Here is a 22717-nt window from a genome sequence, read left to right on the forward strand (position 1 = left end):
CTATCGAGCGAACCCACATCGCACCCTGTATTTTACCATCTACAAAATCATGAGCTGGACATAAATCATCGCTGACTAGCAATAATACATATATATACCAACAAGTAGTAAGGGCCGCACCTAACCGAGAAGTGGGAATGGGATGTACCTGGATGTAAGGGCCCCTTCGGCGTATATGGTCAAGCTAGTACTACACCGTCGGAGCTTAGTAGGCTAACGGGTTTCAGCATAGACAGTACAAAGAAGATATCTTATATGGAGATTATTAGAAAAATTATATATCAAATAGAATCGAATAAATTACTTAAGAATATATATGCTCTATCCAATTTTAATATCTATAATATTGTAAACTAGTAGATTCTCAGTATTTTATTTGTAAGAGAATAGTATTATTTGAGATATGTAAGGGAAGAGGCTTGGATGTCATCGCCCGATACTTCGAGTTCTCCCAACCCGATGGTAAGTGGCCGAATCGGAATCTATGAGGCAGGCTAACCGAACAGCGTCAAATCCCTGAGCGAGCCACCCAGCAGCACCGGAGATGGCTGGAATCATCGGACCATCGAGCTGTGGCCACGGCGGATCCAAGCCCTCATCCACCCCCGGGTATCTCGCGCGATGCGTACATGCGCCAGCGCTTTCGCCATCCACAGTCTCCTGCGATAATCGGACTTTTGTTGACGACAGCTGTGATGCGGCCCCAGAGCCCCCAAGGCCCCTTGTCAACTGGACTGCCTCTACCAACGATGACGAGACCCACGAGTCACCATCAGATTGGGATTATTGCACTGTGGTAGATCCCTTAAACGAACAGATAAGTAGTGGACCAAATCTCTTTTGTGGAATACAATACGGTTTGGGCCTTCCCGGGTGGCCCGGCGAGGGCGCAGAAGAGCCATCTGCCTTTATTTGGGGATTTGAAGAACAGTTCATGTACTAGAAACGAGATGGCTACCAATGGTTGGCGATTAATGCCGAGCTGCCGATCTCCGGCCGGCAAACAGTCGGTCATCGGGCATCTGAAGCCGAGCCGAGTTGACATATAGCTCAGCTCGTTCTTCCTCGATCGGTAGCGAGGGTGGTAAATCGTTATCCGCCATCTGCTTTTTCACCTTGGTGTTTCGAAAACAAAGCATGGAATTATCAGTGTCTAGGGCCCGAGATGGCCGGCCAAACATTGTCTTCATCATGGCAGACGACCACGCCTCCAAGGCGATCAGCTGCTACGGCGCTGGCATCAATCACACACCTAACATCGATCGCCTTGCCAAGGAGGGAATGAGGTTCAACCCCTGCTATGTGACGAACTCAATTTGTACGCCCTCCCGAGCGGCAATTCTTTGTGGCACATATAATCATGTCAACGGGGTAATGACACTAGACGACCATATGAGTCACTCCAAACAATGGTATCGACGACAGCGATCCTAAATAGGTGCAGATGAATAAACATATCCCGAATGTTGCAAAGCATCTTCGAACAGGCGGCTATCAAACCGCTATGGTTGGCTAATGGCACCTCGGAGAAGGGATTGAGAATGAACCTACAGGCTTTGACTACTGGTCTGTTCTGCCAGGCCAAGGCCTCTACTGGGATCCCGAATTTATTGAGCCCGACGGGGAGCACATCAAACCAGGATACGTCACAGACATTATCACCGACAAGTCTCTGGATTGGATCAAGTCGCGAGACCACGATCGTCCCTTCTTCCTCATGTGCCATCACAAAGCTCCTCATCGTTCTTGGGAATGTGACGACAAGCATAAGCGCCTCTATAATGACCCTGTTCGTTTGCCGGATACCTTTTCGGACGATTACAAGAACCGCGCGAGAGCGGCCAAGGCCGCCAAGATGCGCGTCGCTGAAGACCTCACCTACCAAGATCTCGGACTTGTCCAGCCCAATGGCGGCCGCAGAGTTGGCGAATCTGTGCTACAGGAGAAGGGTAACAGCGAGCGCAAGATTCCCGTACCAGGTTCAATTGCAGAGCTTCACTCCATGAGGTTAATGGACAAAGACCATGGTACTGTCTTTACTTTCGGAAGCCACGCCGAGTTAGCTGAATTCAAGTTTCAGCGTTATATGCAACGCTATCTTCGCACTATCCAATCTATCGACGATAATGTCGGCCGTCTGTTAGACTACCTGGATTCAGAACCCCAGCTAGCAGACAACACTATTGTTATCTATACCTCGGACCAAGGCTTCTTTCTGGGAGAACATGGCTGGTTTGATAAGAGATTCATGTACGAGGAGTCATTTCAAATGCCATTTCTCATCAGATACCCGAAGGAGATCATTTCCGGGTCAGTGTGTGACGATATCATATGCAACGTGGATTTTGCGACCACCTGGCTGGACTACGCCAAGCTGCCTACGCCTTCATACATACAAGGCACATCCTTCCGTCCACTCTTGCAGGGCCGTACGCCAGAGTCCTGGCAACAGGTGGCATATCACCGATACTGGATGCATAACGACATTATTCACCATGCATATGCACATTATGGGATACGTAACCAGAGGTACAAGTTGATCTATTGGTACAACGAGCCATTAGGTGTCAAGGGTGCCCGTCCGGGGGGGAGAGAATATAGAGAATGGGAGCTCTTTGACTGTGACAAGGATCCATTGGAGCTTTTTAATGTGTACCATGAACGAGAATATCAAGGGGTTGTAGGAGAGATGATTACGATGTTAGAGAAAAAAATGGCGGAAGTTGGAGATGAACCTGTTCATCCAAAGCAACAATGGCTGCTGGGGTCTCTATGATGATTATATCTCACAAACTGACGTCTTGCTTCATTCGAATGTTATACTTTAGTATTTGCGTTGGAGGCTGTCAGACGCCTATTCCTGTATACGCTTACAAGTCTTACCTCATTGGATCCTACCCCGTAGACGCGTCATTTCTTCCTAACAGGTACGTTTTAACGTCAATACTTACCCCCGTCCTCCTCCTTACGCGGAGATAGCCACTGGAAACGTCCCGCTTCCGGCTGGCGAGCGTAGGGTCACTTTGGCTGCGTAACAGAGGACACTGCCGTGGCATATCGTCCATCTCGGACGAACCTCCGAGCCGTTGAATCGGCAGTCGGGGGCCCCACATTTCGTGATGCTGTCCTAGAATGATTCAATGCGCTAACATCCCACTACTTAGTGAAAAAGAATAATGTATAAAGTTCGAAGGGGATGACATGAATATGGTTCATGAGGCTGGAACACCATCGTCCTGCTCGAGTTTTGTATTACAGTTCAAGCTTTCCTGTTCAAGTCGTGCTGAACAGCCACTACTCACTTTGGTGAACCTGCGATTGGCTCTTCCCGCAATGGCATCCTGCCACATAGCCCTCACGGCCTCTATGCCGTCAGAATCGTTGGGGAGGGAGTTGCATAGGAAACGTGCTGAAGCATTGGTAGAGCAGATGACCTGGGAAGAGAAAGTTGGCCAGATGGGTGGTATCCGTCGGCTCCTAAGCCTTGGTCCGCAGATAGACGAAGAAAACTACGAATACCGGCAAGCGGAGTACCAGAATGGAAACATTGGTCGGTGATCTCCTCGTGGGTAATGTGACAATGCAACTAACAGAACAGGGTTTGGTTCTACGCTCAACTGGGCTGATGAGATTCTTTCACTCACGAACGACATAAGACAGAGGCAAATTAATGAGAGTCGACTTCACATCCCATTTATCACAGTGACGGATTCGATCAACAGCCTCTACTTGTCAGGGGGTACTATATTCCCAAGTAACCTTGCTATGGCGGCTACATTCAACATCCCGCTGTTCAGGAAGGGCGTTGCTGCACTTCGTGAAGAGCAACTAGCAATCGGCGTGTCATGGGTTCTGTCCCCACCACTAGACATAGCGTGGGAGCCGCGATATTCCCGCATCGGTGAGCTGTAAGTGACTGCCCGGTCCCTCATATACCTGCTAACCTGGCCAGGTTTGGCGAGGACTGTTATTTAACAGGCGAATTCGGCAATGCCTATGTCCAGACTATGCAAGACAAGGACGAATCAGGAAACATCAAAGTCGCCACGACGGTCAAGCATTTCGTTTACGGCGAGAGTCGCGGTGGAGTGAATGCTGCCAGCATGTACGGAGGAATAAATCACCTTTACAACGACCAGTTGCGGCCTTATCTGCGAGCATTAGAAGTGGACCCCGCCGCTGTCATGGTTTCTTATGCGTCGGTCGATTTGGTTCCCATGTCGGCGAATAAGTATCTTGTGAGGGATATTCTCCGCGAAAGGCTTGGCTTTCAGGGTATTGTTATGTCAGATGCTGGGTCTATTGCGCATCTCTATACTGAGTCTCGGCTGGCGGACTCATATGCCGAGGCTGCATTATTAGCGCTTGAGGCTGGGTTGCAGATGGAGTTGAGCCCCGGGACTCTGGCTGTATTTCCTACTCTTGTTGCAGCTGCAGAGGAGAGGAAGGTGGGAGAGTTGATAAATGACGCTGTATTAAATATTCTTCAGCTGAAGTTCGCAACCGGCCTTTTTGACAATCCTCTTCCTGACCCGGCGAAAGTGAACGAGACCTTACGAGCGCCGGCCCACCTCGACATCAGTCGCAATGTCACCAGGGAAAGCATTGTCCTACTTCAGAATGACGGTATCCTACCGACGACGCCATCGAAAGTGGCCCTGCTCGGCCCATTCGCTGATATCCGTAACTATGGCTCCTATGCCCCTGTGAATTCGAGTGACTCTCGGTACGGCAACTCACTTTATCAAAGTCTCCAAGCCAAGCTTGGTGCAAGTAATGTGAACCTAGTCCAAGGAGTCGACTTCATTGACTCTAATGCCACCAACATCGCCACCGCCGTTTTAGCTGCCAAAGAGGCCGGTCTCGCAATTATCGTCCTTGGCTCACTGTCCGTCGGTACGACAGATCCCCTTGTAACCAAGCGGACCGATGGGGAGTTCTTCACGCACGCAGACCTAAGCTTCCCAGGGGCTCAACAGCAACTCCTCGATGCCGTACTGGACGCTTCCATTCCAACGATTCTGGTCCTCTCTGGTGGACAACCTTACGTGCTCAATAATTCAACCCTCCGCAGCAATGCCATCCTGCACTCGTTTCTCGGTGGCGAATTCACTGGCGATGCGTTGGTCGAGATTATCGTGGGCGACGTCAACCCCAGCGGTAAGTTGCCAATCAGCTTGCCACAAGTTACATCTGCGAATCCAGTGTTTTATGATTATCTTCCGAGCGACGATACCGGGACAGCGGATAGCATCTTAGGGTTCCATTCCACGTACCAGTTCCCTTTACTTTCGCGAGCCCCGTCGATGCCATTTGGGTTTGGCTTGAGCTATACAGATTTCACGGTCTCGACACCTATTGCCAGAGCCGGGGATAACAGTGTTGAGGTGCGTGTGAATATTACCAATAGTGGTTGTATCGCTGGCAAGGAAGTCGTGCAACTATACCATCGCCCAAACACGACGACAGGAATCGAATTTCCTGTGAAGCGCTTAGTTAGATTCGCAAAGGTTGAGCTACACGCTGGGGAAGGTATAGAGATTCGGTTTGTCATTCCGTACAAGGATCTAGGGTACTATGTCAATGGTAAATTGCGCGTCAAGCCAGGGGTCTACTCTTTCTGGGCTGGTACGAGTGCGAGGACGGAGGATCTAAAGGGCATCAACGTGACGGTTGCTTAAGGGCTTCCTTTCAATATTGGGTGGAAGAGCTGCGGAATTGGCCGAGAACAAGCCTTTCTAGAGTCCCACAGATTGACCCTTGAGGAACTGGGTAGCTTCGTGATCCAGTTAATCACTGAGACTGTCGAGCCTTCCTCAGAGACAAGCCTTCTCGATATGCATTTAATATGATCAGAGTACTAAGGCTCAACCTTGCTGCCATTGATATGTATCCCGACGAGGTAAATTGGCTTGTGTCCCTAAATGTGCGGTCCAAGGGCAAAACGTAGTGCAATGGGAAGTTTGGATATCTGTAGCTCTACCTGTGAGCTCCGTTGAAGGTCACAGAAACTTTCAATGACAATATATATTCATGTATTTAACACCCAGAGAATCATTCCATTTCAATCCACAATCCCAGGTGTCTATTCTTCTGTCAGGCCGCCACTCTGCACCAGAAGGTGGACAGTCGTGCCAGCTCGGGGAGAGAGCCTGTTAAGTCCCGAACAGTCCTCTCGTGCTATATCTATAGTCGATACGAGGTAATACATCCAAGTCCTTCCTTGTGGCTTACATTATCAATACATATAAAAAACCCAGCTAATGGAAAGGCAAAACTCAAATATAGATAATGAATCTGTTAGCCGTCTGCTGTAATATATACATAACCAATACCTATTACCACGCATCCACGCTTAAAGTGCTCGAAGGAATCTCTTGATGCAAGACATGCCGTAGTATTTCTCAGTGGAACCCAAGATCTCTTCGAGAAATACGTTAAGTGCTGTGGACTAAAAGCTTACTTCTTCACCATTTTATCCACTCTAGATTAGAACGGAATTATGCAAGTGTAAGGGCTTGATCATATAATGTCACGTGACCGTAGTGGTAATGATCCTGGGTTTACTGTCCATGTGTCACTGCAGAGTAATTTTGCGTGAATCAGACCGTAAATAATCAGCTAAACTCATGTGGGAGGATATAGATGAATGTAATGTTGCGCGTATTGGTAAGGGCGTTGAGTCCTTGTAAACCTGCGTGGCAACGTAAATATATCGTTGTGTCCTGCCGGCCTTTCGGATCACAACGAAAAGTAGATATAGCTTTCGAATAAGATATCAAGGGAAGCATCATGATATCCACATTATAGGTAACCCGAACATTTATACTATTCGCTCTGAGTGGATAATATGAAGTTACACTAGATCCTATCTCTACAATCAGCACTCGGGGCCACCGCGAATGGGGTGAGGCTTGACAAACCTCCTGTCTCGATATCAGAAAAAGTTGATTACGTTAGGGGCCTCATTTCTCGTCACTATCGTCTCCACTTGTCATCGTAGCTCGTATAGTAATGAGCACAAGCTCTCTACACTGGCTATCAAGCAGCCACAGTGGGTATCATATGTAATATAAGCTGATCGCGGCTTACAATTCCAGGACAACGTCACGCAACCTTGACATTCATCAAGGGACATCATGATCCAGTGTCTTGGGAACATTCATACATGCAAATCGTCCTTTACAGCAAGCATACCCATGGACAGCGCCAGTTGATCCGGCCATGCCGGAAGTTGATTCTCCAGAGTCTCTTTCTTACCAATTGTCATACGAGGAGTAGTCGCTGGGGCGGGCAGCACATCCCACACCGGTAATGTAGGTATTGTTGGATTTGTGGATAGCTGGCGATGATCGGACTGAGTAAGTGCGATAATCTGGTCTAGAAGTGCGAGAGCCGACAGAGCGCCATGACCAGCAAACTGCCTGGTTTTCTGGGCTACTGGAACTGGAATTAGTGCAATAAGGTCTCGTTTGTTTCTCAGCACCTCACTATCGAGTGTGACTGGAAACACCGACTCCAGTTGGTTTCTCAGGTGCTGAAGCCGTCTCCTAGATCGCATGGTTTCCTGTCTGAGTGTCTCGCGCATGGAGTGATCTGTTTCATTATTTTTGATCACTGCGCAGGCTCGAGCGTAGAGACCCGGACACTTAGCGATCTCGAGAAAGATGAGCTCGACCAGATTAACGAGCTGGCTGCCCTTTCCATTTCCACTTTCCTTGACGAGGCTGTCGGCGAGCGCCGATTGCCATGCTGGCTCGGCTAAGAAACACGCTTCACCTCGAATGAGCGCGTCAGCTACTATGAAGGACTTGAAGGAAATCAGTAAAGTACGACCAAACCCACTACGGTGAGCATTTGGTCCTCGTAAGCGAATTAGGGTGGCAATACCACTGGAATGGGTGAGCCAGGACTGTGGTGTGATCGGATCCATCATCTCGTAGATGCCGAGCATGACGGCAATTGCGAGGGTCATGTCTGATCGGGCGAATCGGGGTCGTCGTAACAAACCACGCAAGCCATGAATCCCACGGCTATACATGGACCTACTACTGGCAATCGTATCTTGGTCCTGGTGTTTCATGCCCAGGTGAAGGGCACCCAGACACCGGAGACTCCAGACGAAGGGGTCCAGCGTCGACTCGACATGGCGACGCGCGAAGTTCATCCAATTGACTGACAAACGAGCACTATATAAATAGTAGAGTCCGGGGACCGTAGCGTCTATGAAGAATCCCAGGGTTTCAACCCCCTGCGCGGCCACAGTCTTTTGTATAAGACTTGGCGCAACCAACTCATCCAGATTGTTATAAGACCATACACCGCGCTCCGGAACCGACTGAGAGGTGTTCGACCTTTGGCATTGTGCGGACGAGGTCGCCGAACGATACGTAGGATTAGGGCCTACTGGCCTTCTGGAATCGGAGGGAGTGCTAACAACGAAAGTCAAAGGTTTCCGATAACCGGGACATTGAATACTTCGCAGCTCGCAACGCCGGCAATTTGGTCGTGTCTCATCACACTACTTCCGGTTGCATTCGGTTAGTGGCTTAATCATGCTTTGTAGGCTGCGACGCAGCACTTATGGAGGTTCGCATCTACCTTGACTCGTCGCTGTATGCATGTGCGACAGCCTTTGCTGTATGGAACTGCGACCATGACCCTGGAATGGGGTAGTGGTATAGGGTTGACTTCCGGTACCCGATGGTCCACTTCATTAACAATTAATAGGCAAGAAGGTGGACCAGGCCGTAGCGAGGAGAGATTGCGAGCAAGGCTGGAGATGGAAAACACTTGGCTGATGGACAGACTCGGACTCTCCCCACAACCCACCACGCCAAGACACTTGTTATATTTGGGGAAAAAAACCCCGGAATTAGACTCTATGAGGTTTAGCGTCTGGGTAGGTCTCCTAAGCTGTGTTAGGCAGGACATTGCTGTGATTCTCCTTCGTGATGGCTGATCCAGTAGGGCATTACAGCCAAAATGCATACAATTGGGGTTTTCAAGTGATAGCCCAACGCTACTGTACGAAGGAAGATGGATAGGGATCTGGCGGTCGATTTACGGTGCGTTCCATATATCCAGCAGATTACTAGATCTGCCAAGAACAGACCTGAGAATCGAGAGTCAGGTATACAAACTAGATTGAGATATTGATCTGCATTAACTATCAGGAGTACTTAGTAATTCAGGAGGCAACCTATGGACGAGATCATTTACGAGTGACTGTAATGGAGATGTCAGTGGCGTTCTTGATGCTGGTGGATGTGAACAAGGCTAGAGTCCGCTTGTCAACTGTGTACTGCAGCATGCTGCCATCGGGAGAGATCTGGACGGTATAGCCGTTGGGAAATGTGGAAGGGGGTAGGATGATTTCTGTCGGCGCCCCGATATTGGGGTCAGACGTGAACTGCAGCTTGAAGGTTGCCGAGCTCTCAGAAAAGCTGAAGCTTTTGGGAATGCCAGCGACAGCGGCAGGGTATGCACGGCTGTAATGCTTTGCTAGCTCAGGATAAGGCTGACCAGATGTGCCGTTGTACAGGTTCTCGTACGCCCAGCCGATCCAGGAAACCATATTTGCATCTGTTGCCGACATGGCATCTGCTAGGCCCTGCATCTGCTTATCATCGCCCATCCAGAACGTGAGCTCGGTCAGCACCCCGGCGGTCCTAAGGCGCTCGTTGTCCTTGTGGCGGTTGCTCAGTGTGGTGGAAATCGAGCCAAGCTGTGGCGGGCTGTAATAGTGGAACGAATGCACCGACTTCGAGCCATCCCCAAGCGGGACGTCATCGAAGCCTGACAAGATATCCAGGGTGGCACCTTCAAACCAAATGAGCGTGTCATTGTCGACCGTACGGATCTGCTTGGCCGCGCGGTTCCAGAGCCCTTCTAGGACCTTGTGGTCAGCAACACCAGGCACTAACAGTGTCGGATCGGCCCACGTGTCGCCCACCCATGGCTCGTTCAGCAGGTTATACCCGATTACATTGGTCGTCTTGACATACTGGGACGCTAGCCTTTTCCAGTACGCTGCGAACGCATCGCCCAACCCGTCGTAATTGTTGTATAACCGCCCAAATGCATTGCCCAGCGCCACGGATGTGTAGCTCAGAGACCAGTCGACAGTGCTGCAAAGCGACTCCGGCGATGGGAAGCCGTTCTCATCGACAGGGAACGGCGTCGTCTTGAGAGGAAACGGATACATCTTGCCACTTGATACCCAATCCTTCTTCGCAAACCACTATGAAACCTTGTTAGTATGGGCTGTGCCAATTTGCCCCTACGTCTACTTACGTCAGGTGCGCCGTTGCCACAAAATTGCCGCGCCAGGCAGTCCTGATGCACGTCCACCAAAACGTAAAGCCCATGATCCTCGGCCATCTTGGTCTGCTTCTTCATGATATCCAGAAAGGTCTGGTTATACTGCCCACGCACAGGCTCTGCACCCGCCCAGCTGTGGCCTAGCCGCACAATGTTCAGACCCAAGTCGTGCAGGTTTTGTACATCTTGCTCGCTAAACGAGGAGACACCAGGCGCCCACTCCAATGGCCGATGCCACGGTGGCTCCTTCATAACGACATTGGTTCCGTGGAAAAACCGCGTACGGCCGAATTCATCGACGATCTGATGCGTGTCTTGGTTCACCAGGCTGATACGCGACATGCCTGGATGGCTTTTGTACCACCCCTCGGCATCCTGAGCTAAAACACCGGTTGGCTGTGTGGCGACCACTGCCAGCAGCCATGCGGCAGCAATGGGAGTGTACAGCATGGCCATGAAACAACCAAGTCAATCCTAGGAAGAAAAGGACACAGGGCTTGGGGGAGACGGAGGAACGGAACGTTTAGCGAAGAACAAGAACCAAAGGACTGTCGGGAGATTATACATGCGCAGCACCCCTTTTTACAAAACTAAAAAGTGAGGTTACATCCCCCATTTTAGCTCAATCGCTTGCAGAACTAGAGGTAGTAGATATGACCCACAAAACCATGCGATAGCGCCGCAGGGGTCCTTGATATACACAGTAGGCGATGCGGCCCGGCGCGGCCAGCCAATTAAGATATGTATCCCCTTGCTACCTACAATCAAAGAGTCGGGCTATTCCGGTACCATCAGCCAACGTGCTTGATCAACAAGGGGGTTGACATCTGATAGTATCAGTGCCGAAAGTGGAGCTCAGGTCGGCTGCAGATTGGTAGAGAATATGAGGGCTCCCCCGCAATTATGTAACGATTTAACGCTATTTATTGAAGATCATACATTTGTTGACTTGATTGTCATAAACATGTGACTGGTATTAGTACATCCTGTACTTCTGTCCGGATGTTTATATTCGATGTAACCTTGCCATCCAACATGCAGACCACCACTTGGTAATTGACTCGCAAAGGATACGAAAACGGGACAGCATTTCACAATTTAGTGTTGATGTGATTTGTTCATCTGCTGACATAAGAAGCAGTCGATAGATGTCCATCAAAGATCGTAGAGTAGTATTTATGAAGTTACTAAGTCTAGCGAAAGGATAGACGCTAAGGCTAATCTACCATCCCAGAATGAATCAAGGATATTTTGTTCAAAATCTTGCTTAATTGCCCTCCCGTATTCAAGTGTCTCATGGTCCTGTTCTGACTTACGTGAAAGACTTGGTTGAGTCGTAGTTATTTTTGTTTTGATAGCGAAATGGGTTGGAAGGACCAAGGGTTGGGTGGCTTCTGGCGTCAGCTTCAGCAACAATATCATAAAATAGTTGCCCAATAAACCTTGGGGAATGTACAAACAATTCGTTACTCAGTAGCGATTCACATACCAAGCACTTTCAATGTCCCATCATGGACCCAACGCAGGAAAACCTCCAATCAAATACAACCTGACAATGTCCTCAACTTTCCCCTCAAGTCCCCACGGGAAACTTTTTATACTACTATTCCCACCAGTCTAGTCCCTTGGCTTCACCGTCACGTTGAAACCTAGTGGCATGAGAAACTAATGGTTGAGCGTCTTCATCCTTGCCATCTGCCACTTCAACTCAAAGTTCTGTACCACGACCGGCAGCAATTTACTGATCTCCAACATGGAGATATGCCGTCCAATGTATGTCTTCGAACCAACTCCGAAAGCCATAAGGTATGACCCCATCGCTCTGAGGTGCTCCGCAGACATGCCAAGCCAACGGCCCGATCTGAACTTACCAGCATCATGGCTAATTACCTCCTGGCTGTAGTGTGCAACCCACTTGCTTATTCCGACGACGCTGCCCCCCGGGAAGTAAGGCACGCAGACCTCGGCGCCCCCTTCAGGCCCCACGCGCCACAGAGGCAACCCGGTTGCGGCGTGAAACCGCCCTCCTTCTTTGATACAGGCTTGCAAGTACGGCATATCTTGCGCTTGGGCAAATGAGACGCCCTCCTTTGTGCAACCTCCCCCAGATCTGACTTGGCTCCCTTCGTCAAACAGGCGTCGCATAGCTGAGAGATTCTGGATCAGGTGATACAAGACCGAAGATAAAGTTACTACTCCAGTGGTGTCGCTGCCCGCGCTGATGTTTCCCTATCCAAGTATAAAGATGCCCGAGTTAGTCACTTTCGTGGGATTAGCATCCTGGGCGTCCATGATTCCATTGAGGAAGACCTGAGGCCCAGCTTGGCTGTGGACTCTGGATCTATCCTTTTCGACGTTGTCCCTGAAACCTCGTACGCAGGGAAATCATATCGTACACCGCACTTGTAATCTTGCCCAAGCCAGAGGCTCCTGTTCCCCAGATACGCTCAAGAAAGGAATATAAGTATTGATGAAGGCTTGGGCAGTGTCCTGCTCTTGTTGAGTAGAGGAGAAGCTGCTTCTAGTGCATTGTTCTTACGATGAGGCCATTGTTTTACAGCCTCTTCGAAACGAGGATCGGCCATTCGGACCCGAGCTTGATACGCGCGGCCCGGTCTGGGGGTGTGAGGAATCTGCTTGTGATATGCCTCGACTCGGCCGAGCAAATGCTAAACATTCTTGCAAATTTGCAGAGTCAGGACATCCTTGGTCAGTGCAAACGAATACTACTGTTCCCCCGGTCACTGACGTCAAGACAGAGGGTTTTCTGCGATTCGACCTCGATGCTACCTTCCCAACTCATATTACGCTGTTAATGGCACCAACCATTGACCCCTCTCCGGTAAAGGACCAATCGACATCGTTACAGCGTAGCTACAGTCTGTTGGATGATCTCGTGTCCTGCGGAATCATGGTGGCTGTCCAGATGAAATTAGAGCTACGACAACTGGAAGACACTCTTAGTTATTCGCCTATGGATGATGAATTCAAGCCAGGAGAAACACCTCCACAGCAGAACTCATACTGCTCAACACCAGCAGAAGGCCCTTCTCCAAAGTCACTACTACCGCAACATATGTGTCCCCAAGACAAGTTCCAGCCGCTAGAAGATGCTCTACAGATGGACGGGCTCTGGTGGCAGGATTGTGTCACAGCAGAGCATCTTGCCAATTTTGCTAATTCAATCCATCTAGATAGTCTAGACATCTTGTAGTCGATATGCCCATTACTGTATAATTAGTACCATTCTGTTCCATGGAACGTAGGAATGTATTTGTCATCTTAAGATGAGTCAGCTGACTGCTGCTTCCGCGGAGGCACGTTCGCCTTACATAAGTTACGAAGCCAACCTTTTGAGTCCAGCTCTGTGGAGGAAGCACAACGATTGAGTTGATTTGAAGGCGTATCGGAACTACAATGGAATTGAATAATCAAACGAGGAAGGTAGGAGTGACAAGAGAGCCCGTGCATCGATCAAAGATGAATGGCTAAGTCATGCTGGGGAAAAGGCATGCGATCTATGCTACACTCGCAAGATCAAGTGCGATGGACAGAAACCTCGCTGCTCAAATTGCATCAACTATGCCACGGACTGCACGCATACAGCACTGAGCCGGAAGTCAAAGCCCAGAGCACGACATAGTAGCGGGGCCAAGAAGGCGGACGAAGTCCAGAGCCTGCAGGCAGAAATACAGCGCTTAGAGACTCAACTTGTACGTAGTCCCGGGCGTTGGAATAATGATGATACTCAACCATGAGAGTTACAGGCTCAGAGACGAGACCAAGATCGGGTGCCACATCTGACACCAGGCTCGGTGACGACGACAATAGCAGTGCATGTTGAAGCTCAACACACTGACGAGGAGGACGATCTTACAACCAGCCCAATGAAACTACCTCCACTACACCTAGCCATGGCCATGGTTGGAATATACCTTAACACTTGGAATTCGGTCCTGCCGCTCTTCCATGCCGACACGCTGTTGCGTCTAGTCGGTGAATGCTATGCCCGTCAACCCCGACAACGCGACCCAGTAGTATGGGCTGCCATCAACGTCGTATTTGCCCTGGCTTGCCAACAGGTTCCAGACGGCGCCAGTGATGGCCGCTCCGAGTACCAGACCGATCAAACAACAGAGTATCTCAACAAGGCACAATCCATGATCTCGACTGTGATGCTTGGTGAGACCCATCTCCTTAACATACAGGTCCTGGTAGGCATGGTGATGGTGCTCCAAACTGCACACGACCTGACCCCATCCTTGATTCTAATATCGGCAACGATGCGTCTCGTACATAAGTTAGGCCTGCACAACCATGCAGCATCAACACATCTGGAGCCTGTGCAAAGGAGACAGCATGCCCGCGTCTTTTGGCTCGCATACATTCTCGACAAAGATTTAAGCCTGCGTACCCAACAGCCTTCGGTTCAACTCGATGACGATATTGACGTGGAATTACCATCTTCTTTGCCGACGACTAATGACGATAATGACAACACTGCTGGTATCATCGTTACGGCGGACGGAAATGCCCGCATGAATTATTTTCTGGCTCGCGTCAAGCTCGCCCATATTGAGGGTCGTGTATATGACTCTCTCTACTCAACACGAGCAGTAAATCGAAGCTTCGAAGAACGACGCAATGCAAAGGAGAGCATTGTTAGCGCACTCGATGAATGGAGAGCTTCCATACCTCCCGAATTTAGCGCCGGTGTCGTCACATCGAACACCAGGAATAAACCGGGGAATAATGGTTTTTTCTGTGTGCTACACTCAACCAGTCTCCAATGCATGGCGCTTGTTAGCCGGGCTCACGCTTGGGATGGACAATGGGTGAGTGGTGTTCGCAACCATAGCCGAGGAACCCAGATATTGCAGCTACCACCAGCTTGGGAGATAATAGTCCATCAGGCCAGAGGTTACATGCTCTTATTTCGAGAGGTTTGGTCAGGAGATGCCTGGTTTTGCTGGTTAGTAATCACACATCCTAATGAGGATACCGTTGTTGACAGTGACAGGCTGACTTCATGCCCTTATACAACCGCTATGGTGCTGTTGACAGCCAACGCTCTGTACAATCCGTGGCATGATAAGATCCAGTCAGATATGGAGCTGATGGATTCAGCCCTTCTTTGGCTCAATGAGGCCATGAGGGAACATCAATCGGAAGAGACCCAAGCGCTTTGGGACACTTGTGTTGAGGCCGTCCGAACGGTGAAGCAGAAGCTTGCTGAAAACATCACAACGCCCCTGGGGTATTATTGGTTGCTCAGTCGTCCAGACAGTCTAGAGCCATTCTAAGCATATGCCAGCACTAAAGGGCAACAATATCCATAGCATCAAGGCAATGTAACAGTATGCGAAAGGCAAACTTCATGGCTTCCCAGACTTGAAAATAGCCGATTCAGCGTGTTCCACTCGTGAACGAAGCCTAATTCCTGGATTTACATGTATCTTCAACAACACAGGTGCTCACATGGACCACAGGAGTGGGGACGACAACAATCAACAAAGGAAGAGGACTAATTCCACACAATACCCCCATGACCAAAGGGGCTCTCAGGCCGTTCCTTTCATAACATCGAACACGACATTCACGTTACCCTCATATTCATTCTCCGCCAACAGATGCAACAATCCTGAATGATTCAAATCATAGCCTGCAAACTGTGGCTTGAATCCAGTCTCTTCGATAATCCTTCGAACTGTCCCGATAGAAGATGCGTTTCCACCCATGAAGATTATAGGTGGCACACGGCCAGACGCCCACTTCCGGACTTCCAGGAGTGAAGCAGGGATAGAATTGAAGGCTTTGAAAAGTATTGCCTTTGGAAAGGCTCGCTGGATCTCTTGCGTGATGGAGGTTCTTTCCATGTACTTGAGGTCGTGGTAATGATTGAAATTGGCATCCACATTTAACGGATTCATTGTATCAATCACCAGTTTACCCGAAAGCGTAATGCCGTCGTGCTGGAGCTCTTTGAGAATGTGAGCCAAGCGTGGGAAGTATGCCGACAGAATGACAACGTCGCCGAATTTCGCAGCGTCCGTCATTGAGCCGTAGCGAAACTGGGCTATCTCATTCTCTCCAATGCCCATCTCTGAGGCTAATTCCCTCACGCGCGCTCGAAGCCGTTCCGGATGTGTGTCCTTGCTGAGCATGACATCATGGCCAAGGCGAACCCAAGCAAAAGCCAGACGTAATCCAATATTGCCTGCGTTCACGACGCCAACTTTCATCTTCGATATATGTCTCTCGATTGAGGTGAAAGAAAAAACGTGATAAGCAAGTTATACCCTGGTTGGCACTGTAGTCTGAAAGCTTCACGAGAGGCTGGCTGGAATTATATGCTGTAGCCAAAAATCTTGACAGGACCGGACAGAAGATAATTGGTTCCGCGGAAGCCATTCCAAAAGCGACGCTTTATAATATGGAGAAGGATCTACAATGTATTTGTAGTTTGACTCTTGGTACGCTATGGTAGGCGGCTGATTAATATCGGTAGTAACTCTCCCAGATGGAGAGAGTCAGCTTCCGCGGGTGTCATTCCCAATACAATGCTTTATAATCTAGAGGAGCATTTATAATGACTCTTGATACGTAATGGTGGACGGCTGATAAATAGAGGTACGAATGCTTTTGTATACAATAGCTTATCTAGCTCCGCGGAGGCAGACATCTCCTTATCCTGCGCGAGGGAAATAGAATATAAGTCATTCACTGATCCTAATGCACAAGACTAGAAAGCAATCACGAAAAATTACATTTTAAGTCAGACTTCTCCACATCCCAAACATCTTACTACAAGTGAGCACCAGTCAACCAAATGGCCTCGATCAAAGAAGAACAATATGCTATTGCACCTGGATCCCGCGTTCTGGTCACAGGTGCCAATGGCTTTATTGGTTCCCACGTTGTGCAGCAACTCTTATCCCTTGGATACATTGTGCGAGGCACGGTGCGTTCCGAGAAGTCGTGGCTCGAAGGGCTTTTCGAATCCAAATACGGTCCCAATCGTTTCGAGTTGATTGTGATCCCAGACTTGAATGACTATGACTCCTTGAGCAAGGCAATGAGGGATGTTAGCGGTGTCATTCATGTGGTATAGACAAAGCCCTTTCCATTCTTCGCCCCATAGCTTTGCCCAGCTATGGAATATATAAGTCACTCTGCAGGATATAATGCTAAATGCATACGTCTAGGCATCGGACGTTTCCTTTAGCCCCAATGCTGAGGAGGTTATTCCGAGAGTTGTTTCAGCTACCGAGACTATTTTAGCAGCAGCCGCTAGACAACCAGAAGGATCGATTCAAAGAGTCGTCCTCACTTCATCAGCTTCAGCAGCGGCATTACCACAACCGGGAGTCGAAGGGATTGTGATCACTGAAGGTAGGCATTCACTTTGTGGGCCTCCTAGGATATCAATCCAATAGGGTCCCATATAATGACCTTGATTCACCAGTACAAGCTTGAGATTAATAGCATGATTATAGACATGTGGAATGAAGCGACGGTGAAGGCTGCTTTTGACGAAGGCACACCAGCAGATGCCAAGCCATTCACGGTCTACGTTGCTTCCAAGACGGAAGGTGAACGAGCTGCGTGGAAGTGGGTTGAGAATAACAAGCCGCCTTTCGTGTTTAACGCGGTCTTGCCCTACTACACGGTGAGTTTTGAGGTCGTCGAGCAATTGCTCCGGGGTATCTCAATGGGACTCTAAACAAATGTCTGGAGGTTTTTAGCCATGGTCTTGGCTAATTCATATTTGCAAAACAGCTCGGACAAGTGCTTCACCCCAAGATAGCTGGCTCTACCATGAAGTGGGCGGCTAATCTGCTTCACGGTGATATCACCGCTTTCGGGTTTCCTGGACGTCAGTATCATATCTTCCCCTGCTCGGATACGCTTAGTGTCGATCCGTTTACTGATCAGCATTCGAAAATAGAATTCGTCGACGTTGCAGACCTCGCGCGCATCCATGTCGTTGGTCTTCTTCATCCGGAAGTCAAGTCTGAACGTCTGTTTGCTTTCGCCTCGACTTTTACCTGGAAGGAATTCGTCGGCATTTTACGACAGCTCCGTCCGGGTAATACAGAAATTCCAAGTCCTCCAGAGAATGAGCTCCGAGATTTGAGTGAGATCGTTCCTGCTCGGAGAGCGAAGAATTTACTCCAGGCAGTTTTCGGGGGTTCTGGTTGGGTTGGATTGGAGGAATCGATTCGGGCTGGAATCGATAGTCTGGGGTACTAGAGGCTAGGATCTCCAGGGATTGACAAGATTAGTGCGGCACTGGGCCCGAAATCCATACGGTAGGTCCTTGCTCATCTATCTCTCACATGTAGCGGAATAAGCCACTACTGCCTCGGCTATCGAATGGAATACATGCAGCGTGGACAAGAGTCTTCTACTCGTCTCTCTCTTCTTCACACTTGGTCTTCCCAAGGAGCTCGTACCATGTCATCTATAGAGGTCTTTCCCATCACGCTTCAAGAATTGAGATATGCAGCAAAATCAACCGCCAGGTTCCGCCACCTCGGGACAGACAGTTGAGCCCCTTAATGTCGAGGCGACGCCTCCAAATGTAGAGCCAAATTACCCAACGGGCACCCAATTCTGGTTCACCGTAATCGCACTGTGTGTAATCCTCATCCTCGGAGGCCTGGACGCCAACATTGTCGCAACAGCTGTCCCGAGTATCACTAACCACTTCCACACTCTCGCCGACGTCGGCTGGTACTCATCCGCCTTCCGACTCTGCACCTGTGCGTTCCAATTTGGGTTCGCCAAGCTGTATACACTCTTCTCCATCAAAATTGTCTTTCTCACCAGCAATGTTATATTCCTTGTCGGTTCCATACTCTGTGCCACAGCGGCGTCGTCGACGATGTTTATTATAGGCAGAGCTGTGACGGGTCTGGGCTTCGCGGGTGAGCTGGCTGGCTGCTTTGCCGTCCTCGCGCACATTCTTCCGCTCAACCGACGGCCAATATTTGCGGGATTGATGGCGTGTGTAGAATCACTTGCCATCATTGCGGCGCCTATAATTGGTGGCGCATTGACTCAATCTCTAGGGTGGAGATGGTGTTTCTGGTAGACTCCGCTCTTCCCAAGCATGGCTACACAGGAGGTAGTTTTGGCGCTGATATCTACATAGGATCAACCTTCCTATTGGCACGGTATCCTTAGCGACCATGTTCTTCCTCTTCGCAGATCCACGAACTCGCCAAGAGGACGACCTCACACTGACGCAGAAGATCAGAGACCTTGACCTCGTTAGCAACTGCTTGTTCATTCCCGCCCTAACAGCGCTATTTCTCGCGTTATCTTGGGCGGGAATAAAGTATCCCTGGACCGATGGGAAGGTGATTGGACTATTCGTCGCATTTGCTGTACTCCTCGCTCTCTTCCTGATCCATCAATACCGACGCGGAGACTCAGCCGCGCTCCCCTTCCGCATAATCAAAAGCCGAAGCGTCATCGCAGGATTTATCTTCACAACGTGCACTAATTCTATGACAAATGTATTGGAGTGGTACTTACCGACGTACTATCAAGTCGTTCGATCCCAGGTGAGGTTCCGTGGATAGCTCACGGCATACACTTACTAATAATACCATATGCTGCCAGACCCCAAGCGAGAGCGGCTATCTAATGATTCCGATCCTGGTCGGAATGATGCTCGGGCTCTTGTTGCAGGGCATCGGTACTACAACCTTCGGCTACTATGCGCCCTTTATGATCGTTGGCTCCGTGTGCATGCCAATTGCCGCCGGCTTGATGACCACATACAATCCCCACACGTCCCTTGCCCAGATCATCCTTTATTCGGGGTTGGCTGGTTTCAGTGGGGGGATCGGCTTCCAAGGCCCCCAGGCAGCCATCCAGACAACGTTAAGTGCCGCCGATGTCAATCTTGGGATCGGAGTCATCTTGTTCGGGCAGAGCATGGGTCCGGCCGTGTTCATCGCTATTGCACAGGTTATATTTACCAATCAGTTATCGTCCAGGTTAAAAGATATTGTACCAGGGTTGACACCTGCCTATATTGCAGAGCGCGGACTTGGCGATCTGAAGAGCGTGGTTCCTCTGCAGCGGTGGGATGAGGTTCTGCGTGGCATCGATCGCAGCTTGACTCGTACTTGGTACCTTTCGGTCGCGCTGAGCTGTATGACCATTGTGGGGAGTCTTTTGATCGAATGGCGCTCCGTGAAGCAGAAGCAGTCCTGAATTTGTTACTTGGTAGTGTTTACATATCAACCGGTATGTGTGGCTAGCCTTGTCGAATCCACAAGCAGTGCACAAGTGCATGGAAGCGAAAGGCATATCATACCCTCGGCGACTTCGAATAGACGCGATGGCATAAAAAGGCGCCTCGTAGAGGATTGAAGTATATTAATCTACATGCAAAAGCCAACCCAAGCAGCCCAGAGCCCTATGAGAGTCCCAGCCACCAAAATACCCGGCCTCGACTGAACTGCTGCGATAGACTCTCCACCACCCGTTTTCTGTGCTCCTCGACATGCCGTACCCGTACATTCTCCCGTAGCAGACCGAGTAGCCGTGCTATTCACCACCGCAGTAATAGGGTGCGTCGTCGACCCAAACGTCCAGGTGAAGCTACTCCCACTAACGGGGGTCGAGATAACACCGCCCGTGTTCATCAACAAACCGGTCCCGTGTTTCGGGATCTTCCCCGGTTCATAAAAGTTCTGCGTCCCCCCGGCGCCGGCGGCCCCAAACCCCAACATTCCAGCGCAATCGTATTGCTGCAGGTATGGAGTAAAGGCATCCCAGTCATGCGGGCCGAGTAAGTACTTACCCCAGTAATCAGCGGTGTTGAGAACGGGATTTGTGTTGGGACAGGTGTCCCATACTCTGCGTCCAATGAGACAGATATTAATCCAGTTGTCCCATTCATAAGTAGTGGGTGAGTGAATCGATACGTACGACGCTACTATGGCACTCATCTCGCAGCACAGACAGGCCTGCCAATAGTCTGTCCTCTCTTTCGCAGTAGATAGTTGGCCGAGTTTGGTCCCGTTATTCAGGCATGCCTCAGCCTAATTCTGGATTTGGACCTGTTTCTTAGTCACTTTGCCCACGTTGCAGACACATCCCCCCGGGGCATTGTCGGGTGGTGGACAGAAGGGAATCTGGTCCAGGTTAACGTCGGGGCAGGAATAGACTAGCCCGCTGACCGTCATTCCATATTCGCATGAATATACCTATGACGGGTCATCGATTTATTTCCGGGTTGCTTTTTCCTATGTATGCCATGGCGCCAACCGACCTCAAGCCAACTAAGCACCAAGGGGAGCGCAAAACTCATTCCAGCAGCTCGTTGCAGTACAATCAATGATGTCCTGGGCCTGGGCACATTCACAGGGCCGGTAGCATTCAACTCGTAGGGCTTTACATTTCTCTCGCATGCACGTCTCATCGCCATTGCATACTTTGGTACATGGGTCCTCCGTACCGTAACAGCGCTGACTGACACAGTCGGTGCGCGAGTCACGGGTGCGTTGTCTGCAGGACTTGAAGGATGCAGGGTCGACGCAGACAGATGCATCGCGGGATCTCATGTCGGCTGCTTCGCCCGTTTCCAGCTGGACTGCCAGCGCGGCCACGAAGAGATATGCGCTCCACATCTTCTTTCTGCCGTTCGCGCCGCAGGAGATGCCTCGGGAATGAACTTACAGCGGGCTTGGGCTCTATCTAACTGCCCGTTTATTGGGATGGCTAGCGCTGACCCTTGTTTGGGACAGGGTATCAGCAACAGCGCGCAACTCATCGTTCTCTTGGCTGTGGGACTTCATACGGCATTGAGAGCCTCAGATTGAGTGGTTTGCCCTGCCAAGGCGCCGGCTCTCGACTAGTAGAGGCAACACCGGGGGAAAGAACCGCAATCTCTGTCCCAGGCTCAACCTACCTGCGTGGCTTCTTCCAGTGCCATCTTTTCGGGGGGGTTCGATTCAGACTTGCTGTAATAGAGACATAGTCATTAAGTGGCAAGTCCACAGTTCCCTGACTAAGTCACTCAATCAACGGCCAAAAGAGAAGAACTACGATGTCTGCCTCCGGTAGTAGGCAGACATCTCAACATCGTACTGCTTGACCTACCTGAAGGGGATAGATACCTATTTGTTCGAGGCTTCTCACGTTATTCCTAGAATTGTCACAACTCACCAAAAGAAGAGAATAAGAAATATGACATGCGTGCATGGGGTAATATTTTGGCCGTTGTTACTTCCCATTCTGTCATCTTACCACCCTGACAAGGGTGGCCGCCGTACGTTCTTGGGCATGTCGCTCTAAGTAACCCATGACTTCAATTCGGTTCTGTTGTTTTGTTCTATATTTCGATCTTCTTTTCTGCTTGCTCTACTTCCCC

General features: G+C 49.8%; 10 protein-coding genes across 10 annotated transcripts; 6 read left to right on the plus strand and 4 right to left on the minus strand.

The window, feature by feature from the left end:
* Positions 1 to 423: 423 nt before the first annotated feature.
* Positions 424 to 800, plus strand: BDV38DRAFT_279918 (uncharacterized protein; the record flags this gene model as incomplete). The annotated part of the gene is made up of 2 exons (XM_032059165.1): positions 424 to 462; positions 507 to 800. 2 exons carry the CDS (start codon positions 424 to 426, stop codon positions 798 to 800), a joined length of 333 nt encoding a protein of 110 aa, XP_031916475.1.
* A 704-nt stretch (positions 801 to 1504) lies between these two features.
* BDV38DRAFT_269016 (glycoside hydrolase superfamily) lies at positions 1505 to 5681 on the plus strand (the record flags this gene model as incomplete). Its single annotated transcript, XM_032056890.1, has 7 exons — positions 1505 to 1507; positions 1541 to 2766; positions 2829 to 2931; position 3017; positions 3353 to 3550; positions 3599 to 3908; positions 3953 to 5681. 7 exons carry the CDS (start codon positions 1505 to 1507, stop codon positions 5679 to 5681), a joined length of 3570 nt encoding a protein of 1189 aa, XP_031916476.1.
* Positions 5682 to 7162: 1481 nt separating this feature from the next.
* Positions 7163 to 8658, minus strand: BDV38DRAFT_269017 (Zn(II)2Cys6 transcription factor domain-containing protein; the record flags this gene model as incomplete). The annotated part of the gene is made up of 2 exons (XM_032056891.1): positions 7163 to 8521; positions 8602 to 8658. The coding sequence occupies 2 exons, from the start codon at positions 8656 to 8658 to the stop codon at positions 7163 to 7165; spliced, it is 1416 nt and encodes a 471-aa protein (XP_031916477.1).
* A 524-nt stretch (positions 8659 to 9182) lies between these two features.
* On the minus strand, positions 9183 to 10303 carry BDV38DRAFT_18149 (putative endoglycoceramidase). Its single transcript, XM_032052086.1, has one exon. The coding sequence runs from the start codon at positions 10205 to 10207 to the stop codon at positions 9215 to 9217; it is 993 nt and encodes a 330-aa protein (XP_031916478.1). The 5' UTR covers positions 10208 to 10303; the 3' UTR covers positions 9183 to 9214.
* Positions 10304 to 12863: 2560 nt separating this feature from the next.
* BDV38DRAFT_279922 (uncharacterized protein) lies at positions 12864 to 13537 on the plus strand (the record flags this gene model as incomplete). The annotated part of the gene is made up of 2 exons (XM_032059166.1): positions 12864 to 13032; positions 13083 to 13537. 2 exons carry the CDS (start codon positions 12864 to 12866, stop codon positions 13535 to 13537), a joined length of 624 nt encoding a protein of 207 aa, XP_031916479.1.
* Positions 13538 to 13740: 203 nt separating this feature from the next.
* BDV38DRAFT_269019 (transcription factor domain-containing protein) lies at positions 13741 to 15626 on the plus strand (the record flags this gene model as incomplete). Its single annotated transcript, XM_032056892.1, has 4 exons — positions 13741 to 13767; positions 13833 to 13965; positions 14155 to 15295; positions 15344 to 15626. 4 exons carry the CDS (start codon positions 13741 to 13743, stop codon positions 15624 to 15626), a joined length of 1584 nt encoding a protein of 527 aa, XP_031916480.1.
* BDV38DRAFT_18163 (NADPH-dependent F420 reductase) lies at positions 15624 to 16726 on the minus strand. The gene has a single exon (XM_032052088.1). It carries the CDS (start codon positions 16563 to 16565, stop codon positions 15885 to 15887), a length of 681 nt encoding a protein of 226 aa, XP_031916481.1. The 5' UTR covers positions 16566 to 16726; the 3' UTR covers positions 15624 to 15884.
* Positions 16727 to 17152: 426 nt separating this feature from the next.
* On the plus strand, positions 17153 to 18576 carry BDV38DRAFT_279925 (uncharacterized protein; the record flags this gene model as incomplete). Its single annotated transcript, XM_032059167.1, has 4 exons — positions 17153 to 17428; positions 17529 to 17715; positions 17820 to 17992; positions 18103 to 18576. The coding sequence occupies 4 exons, from the start codon at positions 17153 to 17155 to the stop codon at positions 18574 to 18576; spliced, it is 1110 nt and encodes a 369-aa protein (XP_031916482.1).
* A 250-nt stretch (positions 18577 to 18826) lies between these two features.
* Positions 18827 to 20654, plus strand: BDV38DRAFT_290148 (MDR family MFS transporter; the record flags this gene model as incomplete). The annotated part of the gene is made up of 3 exons (XM_032061412.1): positions 18827 to 19416; positions 19481 to 19895; positions 19954 to 20654. The coding sequence occupies 3 exons, from the start codon at positions 18827 to 18829 to the stop codon at positions 20551 to 20553; spliced, it is 1605 nt and encodes a 534-aa protein (XP_031916483.1). The 3' UTR covers positions 20554 to 20654.
* A 69-nt stretch (positions 20655 to 20723) lies between these two features.
* Positions 20724 to 21974, minus strand: BDV38DRAFT_290150 (uncharacterized protein; the record flags this gene model as incomplete). The annotated part of the gene is made up of 4 exons (XM_032061413.1): positions 20724 to 21201; positions 21304 to 21386; positions 21420 to 21551; positions 21780 to 21974. The coding sequence occupies 4 exons, from the start codon at positions 21972 to 21974 to the stop codon at positions 20724 to 20726; spliced, it is 888 nt and encodes a 295-aa protein (XP_031916484.1).
* Between the last annotated feature and the right edge of the window lie 743 nt (positions 21975 to 22717).

The sequence above is a fragment of the Aspergillus pseudotamarii genome (assembly GCF_009193445.1).
Source record: "Aspergillus pseudotamarii strain CBS 117625 unplaced genomic scaffold BDV38scaffold_11, whole genome shotgun sequence".
Taxonomy (NCBI): Eukaryota; Fungi; Ascomycota; class Eurotiomycetes; order Eurotiales; family Aspergillaceae; genus Aspergillus; species Aspergillus pseudotamarii.

Coding starts and splice junctions, on each gene's coding strand:
- BDV38DRAFT_18149 (XM_032052086.1), bottom strand. CDS start 10,207: ATGTATCCGTTTCCTCTCAAGACGACGCCGTTCCCTGTCGATGAGAAC.
- BDV38DRAFT_18163 (XM_032052088.1), bottom strand. CDS start 16,565: ATGAAAGTTGGCGTCGTGAACGCAGGCAATATTGGATTACGTCTGGCT.